The sequence below is a fragment of the Aquila chrysaetos genome, chromosome 6, assembly GCF_900496995.4.
Source record: "Aquila chrysaetos chrysaetos chromosome 6, bAquChr1.4, whole genome shotgun sequence".
Taxonomy (NCBI): domain Eukaryota; kingdom Metazoa; phylum Chordata; class Aves; order Accipitriformes; family Accipitridae; genus Aquila; species Aquila chrysaetos.
Genome location: NC_044009.1, coordinates 33365460 through 33378022, shown reverse-complemented (window position 1 = coordinate 33378022; position 12563 = coordinate 33365460). Strand labels below are relative to the sequence as shown.

The 12563-nt window shown below is 36.4% G+C and overlaps 1 protein-coding gene across 8 annotated transcripts in view; it reads right to left on the bottom strand.

Annotated features, from left to right (window-relative positions):
* Positions 1-2855: 2855 nt before the first annotated feature.
* Positions 2856-12563, bottom strand: part of COBLL1 (cordon-bleu WH2 repeat protein like 1) — a 90004-nt gene continuing 80296 nt past the window's right edge. For all 8 annotated transcript variants that reach the window (XM_030018212.2, XM_030018209.2, XM_030018213.2 and 5 more), the window contains 4 exons: positions 12139-12224; positions 9148-10772; positions 8393-8575; positions 2856-5428 (listed from right to left, as the gene is read on the bottom strand). In XM_030018212.2, the coding sequence (XP_029874072.1) occupies positions 5342-5428; positions 8393-8575; positions 9148-10772; positions 12139-12224 (1981 nt within the window). In that variant the 3' untranslated portion in view covers positions 2856-5341. The remainder of the gene's footprint in view (positions 5429-8392; positions 8576-9147; positions 10773-12138; positions 12225-12563) is intronic.

Genomic DNA, 12563 nt, shown 5'->3' with positions numbered 1-12563 from the left:
AGACAGTTGTTCTTCACATACAGCAGCTGATATCAACAGGACAGCTACTAAAAATACACTCATTATACAATCACAAACTGGTAGCTAGTAAATGTCACTGGCATTTGTGTATAATCACATTGGCTATAATATGTTATTGGCACAAGACCGTTCTCAAAGTTTGGGAAGTTCACAAAGGAATTAGCAAATCCAACTCTTGTGGATTCTTTTTGGCACTGGAGTTGTATCTATTTCTGCTGGAGATACAGCCCTTGTTACTCCCAGGCCCTAAGTTATACGTGCACAATCACTCTGAAATAATGATTACCAATGGATGTAGTTGAAATTTCCTAGTTTTAGTGTCCTTTTCAGGTACAGTTGTTTCTCCCTTTCTCCAATGCCAAGAGATTTTCTTTCAGAGCTGTATTAGCAAATGTGGAACAGTGCCTGTCCTGCGCAGGATTGCATTTCCATCATTGTAGTGATTACATGAATGGGGATCACAAGTTATCAGGCTTTCAGAGTTAAGCTTTTAGTTTCTGGCTTGTACCCACATGTTCCAAAATGGTGCAATATTTGTAGAACCCTGAAGCCAAACCAGAAAATATAAAACATGAAAAGTGGGGGGAGAAGCAGCACTTCCTATTGGAAGACACTGATGAAGAATACCAAATTCATTCAACATCTTCCACTGGGAAGCAAGTGAAGTCATTCCTCAACTGATAACTTGCCTGTAGAAGATTACTCCTTTATGCATTAAACAGGGGAGGAGCAGAAATATCCTTCTGCCTGTCCTCACAGAAGTGGTGCTTCTCCAGATCAAGAAAAGCAGAACTCCTTTTTCTCTACCTCATCTCCTCTCCTTTCCCCGCCCATTAATTTTATTCTCTTCAGTGTCTTGAATAATTTAGGAATAACTAAGTCCATTAACAGTTTTAGTGGTCCTTCCAGGATGATAGAGGGAGGGGGGAAGGAAGCGTTTTAGTCTTCCACTTAAACACTAGCTGTTGTACTGTTACGTGAAAGTGAGGTTTAATGCAGCTAAAAGGAAAAAACTATACATCTCTTCCAAATCTGCTCCTTGAAGACATATACACACCAAAAATGTTAAGGTGCTTGTGTTCACAAACAGGAACAGCTGACAAAAAATAATGCAACTTCATGTACAATACATTGTGATAGATTCTTGACACACAGTTTCTGTGTTAGTTACCATGTCACATAGCTCTTGCAAGGAAGACAAAAAGAAATGAAGTATTTTTAAAAAGTGTAGTTTCCCGTTACTTGCAAATTTCATGTCATTTTAACAAGGACACCTTCCCTCTCACAAAGCTACCTAAACAGAAATTTTAAAGGAAAAAAATCCACCTTAACTGTGATTTTCAATTGGATTGTATAAAATAATCCACATAGAAAGCATCCTTTTCAATTAAGAGCTGTGAAGCATTTCCATTGATAGTGCTACAGCTTTGCTTTATCACTGAAATAGACTTCATAAGAAATCTGTCTATAACAAGCTGTTTCAGATTCAGCTATCCAGTCAGCAGCCAAGCGCTAACAGAACTTCGCAGCTTCTGAACCTCAGACCATTCACAGCACCCAGAAACAGTTGTCATGCCTGTGAAGATGGCAGCTCCGGTCCAAACACACTATTTTGACTTCAGCCTCACATTGTTAACACAGACATTGACAATTAAATTAAGACACATTTTCCCTTCTGCAAAGAGCTCTATTTGCGTGGCTACCAACCCATCAACTTCAGTCATTTACAGTTACTCTTCAATCTAGTTGTAGTTGTCCAACATCTGATAGATGCACTCTGGCCAAGCATTCAAGGATGTACACCCTACTGCTCAACAGCATCTTTTCTTGTTTCTGTTTAACGGGATTCTTTCAACCTTCTCAGCAACTGTGTATTCAAATGGGATTCTAACCACCTCCAACTGAAAATGTTTGCTTTGGCTGGTAACAGGTGCCTGTACAAACAAAATTAAAAGCATTAGCTGCTCTCATGTTATATTCTCATCCTTCACCTAGTGTGTGTGATCCCTTGCCTCTTGGTCCATATCCATGTCATTTTCCTGTCTTCCTCGGAGATCTTCATGTTGTATGCTACAATATGCTAGGGCACAAATCACAAGTAGCTCGGAAAAACTAGGGCAGTGAATACTAAATATATGTCCCCGAAATAGAGACATCCAGTGGTTTAACATCTTTCAGCTGCAAGTATGAGAGCTCTTGCCTTTGCCTTAAAACCTCTAATCACAAGAATACTTCCAAATATTATCTGGTGATGCTCTCCCAGCAAAACTGCTCCCTTATCCAGGTACATCTGTAGTCTTAATTTTATTCTTCTGTAGAATAAAGAAAAATTATATTATCTATAATAACTAATGAGATAATTTTCGCTATCTCTTTTTTTTCCCCTCTTCTAGCCTTCCTTTAAAAGTCCTGGAGTCTGAACTAGATCAAGATCCCACTATGCTATGTGGATATCTGCTGCTTCTTCAAAGAACTCATGACACTAAGTCATAGCACACCTTTATTGGGGTCTGCTATTTTGTCTGCACAATTGCATTATTTCATTTACTGCAATATCCTGACTTCCCTTTCCTAAACAGTTTGACTGCCATTCAAAAGCAGCAAGGGGATTGTAAGTTGTATGGCATTAACTAGTTACCTTCTGTTGGAAGACATCTGTGATACATGTTGCCCAAACTGTAAGTATTCTCAGGCCCCCCAAAAAGTCTGTTTTCCCTGCACGCAAGGAATCCACAACAAAAATTTACTGCTGTCTAACTTGGGCTTGCAGTTGCTAGAAACACTTACTTGAGCAGAAATGTTTTCTTGTTTGAACAATGAATAAACATGTCAAGTTCATCAACAAGAGTTTTTCTGGTAGAATTTAATAAAAGAGTATAAGAAAAAAATAGTCTCTAGATATACAATAGCAAGATTTAAAAATGTCTTACATATATAATGTTGGAAGAAGGGTGAAAGAGAAAGTTTTGCTAAACAATGTTGCCAGCTAGTAACAGAAAATCTCATTGAAGGGTTTCACAGTACTGTAGTGTCTGTAGACATTTCAGTTAATTATCAAGCAAGTTCAGTTACACAGACAAGAAACCCTAAAATTCAAGCAAGTTGTTTTTAGTTTTAATCTCTGTTATATAAGATGATATTTGCCTTCAGGAGTTCACACAAAAGGGCAATGTACTTTTAACATACGGGACTAAGGAACATACAGTAGTATAGTTTTGTAGTCAAAACCAAAGGAAACAACAACAAACCATGGTTATTTGAACTTTTCACCAAACCAGAATAATTGGACTACACCGATTTGGTTGAAATAGTGGAATGTCATATAGACTTGTATTACCACAGATGGAGATTAAATTAGTCTTATGAAATAACTTTGGCCACCTTGGCAGAGAATTACAAAGGTTTGAGAAAAACCATGTAACTCCCTCCCACCCAAAGTACAAACAAGGAGATTCCTTTCACAGTGCAACCTCTCTGTGTCAGTTACAGATCGCATGTTGTATAGGAATGCTTGAAACATGGACTTCAAATATCACAATGAACACAGACGCTAGAATCCTGGGAGTGAGTTACAATTTTCAAGTCTGTCCCTCAAGACAGTGAAATCTAGAATGTGAGCCCCAGTTAGAAACTAGAAAAAAAGCCCACCTCTTCTATCTTACCATTTTCAAGTGAAGGATGAAGCGTTGTTTTGCAATCAGACCCTGAAACAGATTTTTTGAACTACCTTCTGGTTCCCCCCACCCTTGGAATTAGCCCTTAATTGGAGGCAAGAACAAGGAAGAGAAGGAAGTGGCAATACATGTTGACAGAGGACTAAGATATAGGAGAGAATATAGGAGAGAACAGCAGTGAACAAATGTTCATCAGCTCTCTCTATGAATTTTTATTTACTAAAACGTTCCTTGAAGGGTTTCAGCATTAAGTTAACACTGTTATTTGTAATCAGTAATTGACTCTGTACTAGAAAAGTAATGAGACCTCTTTGAGATTATTGCACAAAAACCTGGCAGCAAACCATTAATAAGCCCTTGAAATGCACATATAGATCAGTTTCTGAAACTGAGTTACAGAATGTCTCTAAAGTGTAAAATAAATATATTGTTAAAGAACAGAAACTACAATTACTTTTATTTAAATCAAGTCCAACAAGAAAATATTTTAATATGGCAAATACCCTAGCACTTGCTGCATGCATCCATAATCTAGCTATTTCATCATGAGTGTGATCGTATTTCCACCCCTCTCCCCAAAAAGTATAACCTTGACAAGAAATGCAAAATAGATAAAATATAACATGAAGCATTTTCTTTTAATATATATTCCATTTTGGTATTTAATGCTTAATCTATAAATAGACACTCTCAGACACAAGAATGCTTTGTAAGTGTGTTATTGTGCTGATTTAAGATTAAAATATTTTACATGGATAAGTCCAAAGCCGTTCATTCTATATTTCCAGTGAAAAAAAAATTCTTCTATTTCATTAAGTATCAAAACTGGAATTTGCATTTTATCACTAAGTGACTATACGCTGATGACTAATTTAAGATATCTCTAGTTCACAAAAAGTATTGCTTATCTGAGTGCTAAGTAAATACTATATACAGGTACTGAAAGAGTAGATGAGAAACATCATGTAGTGCTACTGTTAAGAAAAGTTTTTAAGTAGTACAAAAATTTCCAATAATTTATGCCCTGATTTTTTTTTGTGTGCTACCAGGAAAAAATTAAAGGAGATTTAAAAAAAAAAAAAAAAAAAAAAAAAAAAAACTTATCCCAACTACTCTTGGCTTAAGGAACAAAACCATCTATTTTTTAACCAGAAACAGTATTGCATATAATTAGAGATTTTCTACTAATTACAAATTTAATTTAACAAAGTAATATGGAGGCAGCATGTGGTAGATTTATATTCATACAATCTGTTAAAGTAATACACAATTGAAAATTAATGAACTAAAATTCTTAGATTGCTTTAAATCTGTAATTTCAACATAGTGCTACATATTGTTCAGTCTTGAAGGCTAAAATCAAGAATTTTTGATTCTCATTCTAACATAAGCAAAGCTCATCTGCACCTTCTCTTAAACCTTTTTAGCAGCATAGTCAGCTTTATAAAGAGAAAAAGGCAAAATATTACCATAATTTACATACTCTAATAATCTTTCCAAGGCATCAAAGGACCCAGCTTGAAATTCCTATAACAATTGACAAAAATATATTAACATATACTTGCATTTACACTTTCAAAAATTTGTAGTTAGTATTAAGTTGGCCTATGAAGCAGTAGTAAAGTGCAAAATATTTGGTATAATATCTAGTGATTAGCTTTTGCTTCTGTGGAATACAAATGAGTAAGCCTGGCTCTTCCATTGACAGATACGGTGTTCGATGGAGGACCAACCTGGAGGCGGGGGGGGCGGGGAGAGAGAGAGAAAAAAAGAGAAAAGAAATATTAACCTAATTTTTCAGATTCTGCTCTCTGTAGTATGCTACACAGTATTACTTCAATGAAACAGAAATACTGTTACTTCAGATAGCGTTTTCCTTATTGCAATGGAAGACCTCTCATATGATTTCTGAACAAAGCACATATGCTACAGAAGTGGAAATATAAGAAATTACTTAAAAACATATTTTGTCCTGTCTAAAAATTCCATGTGTAACTATTCAAAACATGCATAATTTTTAGTCCTTCTCCAGACCTGATTGCAAAGAAATACTTGAAAAAACATCGGTAAACCAAACACTTCTTATTAAATATTGAATAGAGCTGATTTCTTACAAGATCTTCTAACACTCCTTTATACCATGATAATGTTTCTTTTAGCAGGAGCAATCTATAACTTTTAGGACAGATAGCAAAGACCTGATTTTCAGGGGAGCTGCATAAACCAACAACTCCAATTGGAGTTAATGGGAGCTGTAGATGCTCTGAAGAGAAAAATGGTTAAAAAGAAACCTCACTTGACCCATTTTAGGTTAGTAGTTACTGAGGGCCCTTTTGAACAGAAAAGACCAGCAACACAAAAGGCCACAGATCTCAGCATTGCATACTCACAACGCATTAAGTAAAACGGGAAAAAATAAAGAATTTGGCTAGTGGTGCCAGCATTTTATTTTTTTAATGATTCTCTCACATAGCTGAAAGAAGGGAGAATATGGTAAGAGGTAAAAAGAGAAGCAAGCACCTGACAGACCTCTTTCACAATTCAAATGGATCAGGTTATTACTCAGTTTACTAAGTGCAGCATGATAGTGGAAGCTATGAGGTGAATGCATTTAAAAAGTCCTTTCAACACTGGAAATCACTTTTGGGTGCTAATAAGTTATTGATACAAAATGCTTAATTTCGCTGTCCTACTACTGCCAGTTCTCCTTGTTAAACATAAAATGAGACCCATGTTTTTAATAAATTTGCCATAGGCCAAAAAACCTCTCTTTTCTGCTGTCAGATATACCTGTACCACAGCACATGTGCTCTGGGTAAGAGTGAAAAGAACAGCATGTACAATTTTATGTTTGGCAAAATGTCAGTGGGTTCTTCATTGCCTTTTTTGTGTGTGTGTTTCAGGGGTTTTTTTTTAAGCCTGTTTCAGGTTTCTGTGTTGCAGAATGCTTTTCTTTATGCTTACATCATCTTCATTATTGTAGTTTCTTCTTAAAAAGTATAGCACTTTCCTCATCCCCAGCCTTAACAGATACTATACTGAGAAAGAACATCTCCCGCCCACAACAGAGAAAGGGAGGGGAAAAAGGACTTCAATCATCATCTCTCTCTTCTTCCCCATGCCATTCTTGTACCTAGATTGATATATGGGTCAAATCTACCCTAAGAACATTTCTATTGGAAAAGAATGAATAACCACATAATGAAGATTTTCTTTGTGTTCTTTCTAGTAGAAATAGACTTCCTGAATTTTGAAAAGCACATTATGAACTTTATTTTTTAAAACAGCTACAAGCTACTGTGCCAACAGCCATGCCTATGCATATTTCCCATAAAAATCAAAAACCAAAGTTCACACACTATGCAAAATAAATAAAGTTCAGTATTATTCAGAATGTAATTATGCATTGGAGAAAAAAAAAAACCACCTTAATAAAAATAGATGCAAAAAAATCCAAACAATATTTCTGGTAGAACAAATAGATTTGACCTCTAAGTGACTCTGAACAATACAGCATTTTCTTAATCTTATCCTGTTTTTGAAGTGGCTGTGGTTAGTGACATGTCGTTAGAAGTAATAATACAGTGTATTATGTACCACTCTTACTGACTAGAGGTCAAAACCTACTTAGGCATGCTTGTAAACTTTCCGGGAAACTGAATCTTCCTATTCAGTGTAGAAATGACGGGAGGTCTACAAGCCTCAGAGAGGCTGTTGCAGTGCTACATTGAAACAAAACCTTACGTATGAAATGGATTGTTTTAATATTTGACCATCCACTGAGAAATTTTGACCCTAGGGAATCAAAGACTTCCATAAAATCAAAAAAATCCCTCACATCCACCCACCACACATCATTTGTTTCTTTCAAGTAGGAAAGGGAAGGAAAACAAAAACTACTGAATTTCCTTAACCTTCTGCAATGAGAAATTATTCCTCAATAGAGAATGCAAAATACTAATGCTGGGTCAAGAAAGCTTTGTGTGAGATTATCGTTACATTGTCTGGTTACAAATTTAAACCAATACAGATTTTTGAAGTGTGCAATGTTTTACCCAGTGAGAGAAGTGTAGGTGAATTTTAGGAGAGAGAAAAGAAAAATTAGGCCACAGTTTTAACCTGAGGGGGGTAGGGGAAGATGGTCCTACCAGGACTGTTGACAAAACATTGAGAAATATCTTACTAATGATAACAAACAGCAGCAGGAGGCTTGAAGTACATTTAAGAATTAAGGACCTGAGAAAGTCTAATAAGTAGAAAAATACCATCTTCAGAACTTCTGTGTGTTATCTGCCTGCAAAAGATTGCAGCTACTTCAGGTCTAAGGTGAAGCTGCTTAGCATATATCTAAAACCATACCACTTCAAACCATATAATACAAGCAAATAATTGAATATGTTCCTGATTTTATGAAAGAGATACTTAATTGATAACTTAAGAGATTTATAATTCATTTTAGGAAGATTTCCAATTGATTTGTACTGTTTGAAAATATGGACATATGAAGCTTTGTGTGTGCATTCACCAGTTTATTCTGCAAAACTGAACTCTCTTCCCCACCTCCCTTCCCATTGTTAAGAGATGTCCTGGCAGCACTTTGTGCCAAAGCTAGCTACTTTTAGTGTCAGGCATTAATATGGTAATTTTGAAGGAAGTACCATGAGTTCATTGTTATGGATGCAATGATGAAAACTCACCCTTTTCAATTTGGCAGCAGCTTCTCCAGAGCGGATTGCAGCCAGCAAGCTCTGGTGGATCTGTTCTGGGTCAGAGCACTGGAACGTCATCGCGGTTCGTCTCTTAGTGACAGGGGGTGGGTGGTCAGTGGAAGCACCTGACTGCGCCTGACTCTTCTGCTCAGTATTCACATTGCTGCCTTTCTATAAAGGAAGGAAGTGGGAGGAAAAGCAAAACAAAAACCTTTAATCTGAGTTAGTCATAAATGGAAAACTAAGTCAACCTGGCACAAGATTGCATATCAAACTGCCACCGTTCTAGTGTTTGCTTCATTTAAGATTTCAGAGATCAGCCACATTTCCACTATAGCACAGTTTCTTCCTCAGATAATTATGCCAGCAAAGTTTTATACCCCCATTCAAGTTGTGTTTGTGCCACGATCAATTGAAGCCTAACTGATTATACTACTCAATTAAATTTAAGAAATCAACATACAGAACCATGGAGAAGTCATAACCGCTCTGAACATAAAAATAGGTATACATAGTATAAATTATTCTATTTAATTTACTGTTCTTCGAAGTAGGGGATGCTAATTAGGCAAGAAATAATAATTTCAAATAATCTGAATGAGGTTTTTACTTTAACATTCCCTGTATTCCTGTATTTCATTATGATGCTGTGCTACTGCTAGATACCACAAGGTGTTTACACTGTATGAATAGAGCACTTCCTGATCAGGGAGCAGTTCAGAGACTAGCCTCTAGGTAGTTACCTTATCCATGAGACTATTTTGTGACCCCCCTGTTATGGTCTGTAAGGAAGGATTTTTCACTTGAGGCACGGAGGTAGGTGAGGAGGATTCAGCTGCCGAAGCAGCAGAGGAGACTTCAACAGGAAATTCCTCTTTCGGTGCCTGGCTAGTGATTGTACGCATCTTATTGAATGATTGTGACCTTTTCACTGCGGATGAGACAGCAAGAGCAAAAGGGGATGGTCTCGAACTGGAGTACGGCTTTGGAACTGCAAAAGTTCTTAGAGTTCTTAGGTTCAATGGTGCTGGTGTACAGGAGGGAAAACTTGGAGGTTTATTGCTTTTAACAGAAGAAGTGGAAGATTCAATTTTTTTTCCATCATCAACTTTTTCTTTATCTGCTAGAGGAGGAGAAGTACTTGTTTTATGTAAAGACAAAGAAGTTGGATCAGGTGATGAGATTTTTTTTCCCATCTCTGTATTCTTAGCTTCATTTTGAATGGAATTAGGAGCACAAACTGTACTTCTGGCAATTGCAGATGTCACATAATGACCTGAAGCTCTTCGTTGCATCTGCAGATAAAAAGAACTAGGCTTTGTTGTAGGACTTAATGCATTTGACTTGTCCTGAGTCTCAGAAGAAGGATTTGTATTATCCAAGCTTAGCATCAGTGGGACACACTGTTTGGAAGACTGTGTTTCCGTCCAATTGCTCTCAGTAATAATCTCAGCTCCAGACGTCACAACATGTTCAGAAATGCTGTTCAGTCTGTGCAGCACATCATTTGCTGCTGCAGGTTCATTTTGTGAACCAGCCTGTGAATGACCCACACTTTTTGGAAGATGAGGAATTTCAGCTTTCACTATGAATTCTTTGGGGTCTTCATGCTTCAGAGAGTTTTCCAAAGTAGATACCTCTTGATCCTTATGATCCGATGGAATTTCTGATTCCCAGCTCTTCATTATTTCTAAGGATTTTGGAGGCACTATTTTATAAGTAGTCATTCCAATTTTTGGTATGTAATCCCTTGTAATTTCATTAGCGGGCTTGGGTTTAGGTTTGGTGTCCTGTCTATAAAGAGCATGACATTTTACAGGAGAACCATCAGGAGTTTTTGCAGTTGTTTGTGGTGAGGCAAGACTACTGCCATTTATACAAACGTGACTCTGATCTTTCATGGGAATTACTTTTTCATGGGTAACTTCTTGTCTCTCAAGATTTTGTTCTGTAGAAGTATCTTCATCCTCTCGTATTCCATCCATCACTTGAAGAAGGGGATTGTTTATATCTGTGTTGTGCTGAGGGACCAGTCCTCTAAACGTGGATGATTCACAACCCTGAGGTACAATAATTTCTTTCTGTATAGTCCTTTCCAAATTGCTATCCAATGGACCTGTCTGGATTGCAACATCCTGAGTTTTTACTGTGTCCAAGCTGGTTTGATTTGTTTTCTGATCTTGCTTTTCTGGAATCAGTTGAGGATAATTCCTATGACTTACAGAGATGTCATTTTCACATGCCTGGCAGTTTGATAGTCTGTCAACTTCAAGCTTGTTATTTTCTCTAAAATCTTCTGTTTTAATTTCAGCTGTCTGAAGTTCTTTCCCTTCTTCTGTTGTTGGAAGGAGTTTTGTATCACTGTGATCTTTAAGTTAAAGAGATATTCCAGAATTAATGCAAATGCCAAAAAGATTCAACCTTCCCCCTTACATCATGAAGCCCTGCATCCGAGTATTTAACTACAAGGACTGGCTCCTCACTGATATTGAAATTTTCCTTAACACTTACTTTTAAAGGCTATTTAAAGATATACTTATCTTTGACTAATATTGCTAAATAATAGTATTCTAACTCAGGTATTCTTCCTTAATTAACAGACTACTGGTGCCATGCATCAATGTAATAGAAAAATCTATTCTAGGATCATTTGACAAGTGCTAATGAATTTCAGTTGATTATATAGGCATCAGTGACTCAAGAGCTCAAGAACTATTCAATATTAAGTTAGATGCAATTTTTATTTAGTTCCACACTTTTGTGGCTTCTGTGCTTTAGTTTTAACATTACAGGTGTTATTTGTCAACTACAGCTTATGTATTTGTACAAGGGAACAATTGGAAAACATATCGACAAAAGCAATTTTCCAACTGTATTTTTCCAACTGTTTAGCAGGTCTGATAATTCAGTTTTCTACCCCCACACTAAACACGTAGTCATCTCCAAAACACAGGAATATTTGGGTCAAATTGTTTTAAATACAATATTGGGAAAAATTAAATCCTTTAGGAATAATCATTTGGGGCGGTATTTTGCAAAAAACCCAACATTTTAAGGATCTTATAAAATGGCAGTTAAAACTTATATCACATATAAACAGGACTCATGCAGTATGTTGTTATGATTTATAAACAGAGGTGTGCTGAATATAAAAGACTATGGAAGGCCTAATATATAAATCTGAAAATCAGTGTCACGAAAGGGTAAAATAAATCAGTCAGGTCACTAAATCCACAGAAAAATTTATGATCCATTAGATGCACAGGATGTCGTCATTTCTTTTCATATCAGCATGTCACTTTGTTCTATTTGTGTTTAAAAAAATTTGCATTTTCATGCAAAAAACTCATGCTAATTTCATAAGCAAAGAACAACTGATGGGCTCTCCTTCCCCACTATGGTGCACTGCCTACGTCACACCATGTGGCAGGATAACTTCTGTGTCCAGCCTTCCCTCTCCTCAGCACTGCTCCACCCATACTGCCCTACAACAGCAGGATGCAGCTTTGACTACTGCTATAATAAAAAAAACATTAAAAATAAAACACCAAAACCGCAGTCAATTCTTGTCACCTCATCTCAAAGAGGATACACCAGAGCTAGAGAAAGTATAAAGAAAATAATCTGATGATAGCAATTCAAGAGTTGACTGTATTGTCATTTTTTTTCAAAGGAATAGAAAAGTTCTCTTCAACCTTGCTTTGAAGTATTAAAAATGAGTGGGAACTACTCACCATCAGTTTTATTTTGATCCAAAATTCTAAGCTTCCTGTCTTTTTCAAATGCAGCTTGCTCACTGCTTATCTTAGTCTGTAGTCCTCTGTAAAGCACAACAGTACATTAAATATGCTGGTATCATTCATTTCAGTAAACACAAGAAACGATGCAAGAGAACTGGCAATATTCTCCAAACACAGATGGACAAAATAGAATCACTCTGCCAAACATTGGAGTACTCAACAGAATAGATTGTGGGGTTTTGTTAGTTTTTTGGGTTTTTTTTGTTTTGGTTTGGTTTTTTTTGTTTGTTTGTGGTTTTTTTTTAAAACAAGAGGAAATGCTGCTATGATATTTTACCAAAATGACATGCAGCTTTACTCTCTTCTGTGTAAGCAGATGATCAGTTTTCCTTTCTCCTCTCCCCCTCCTTTTGTTTACT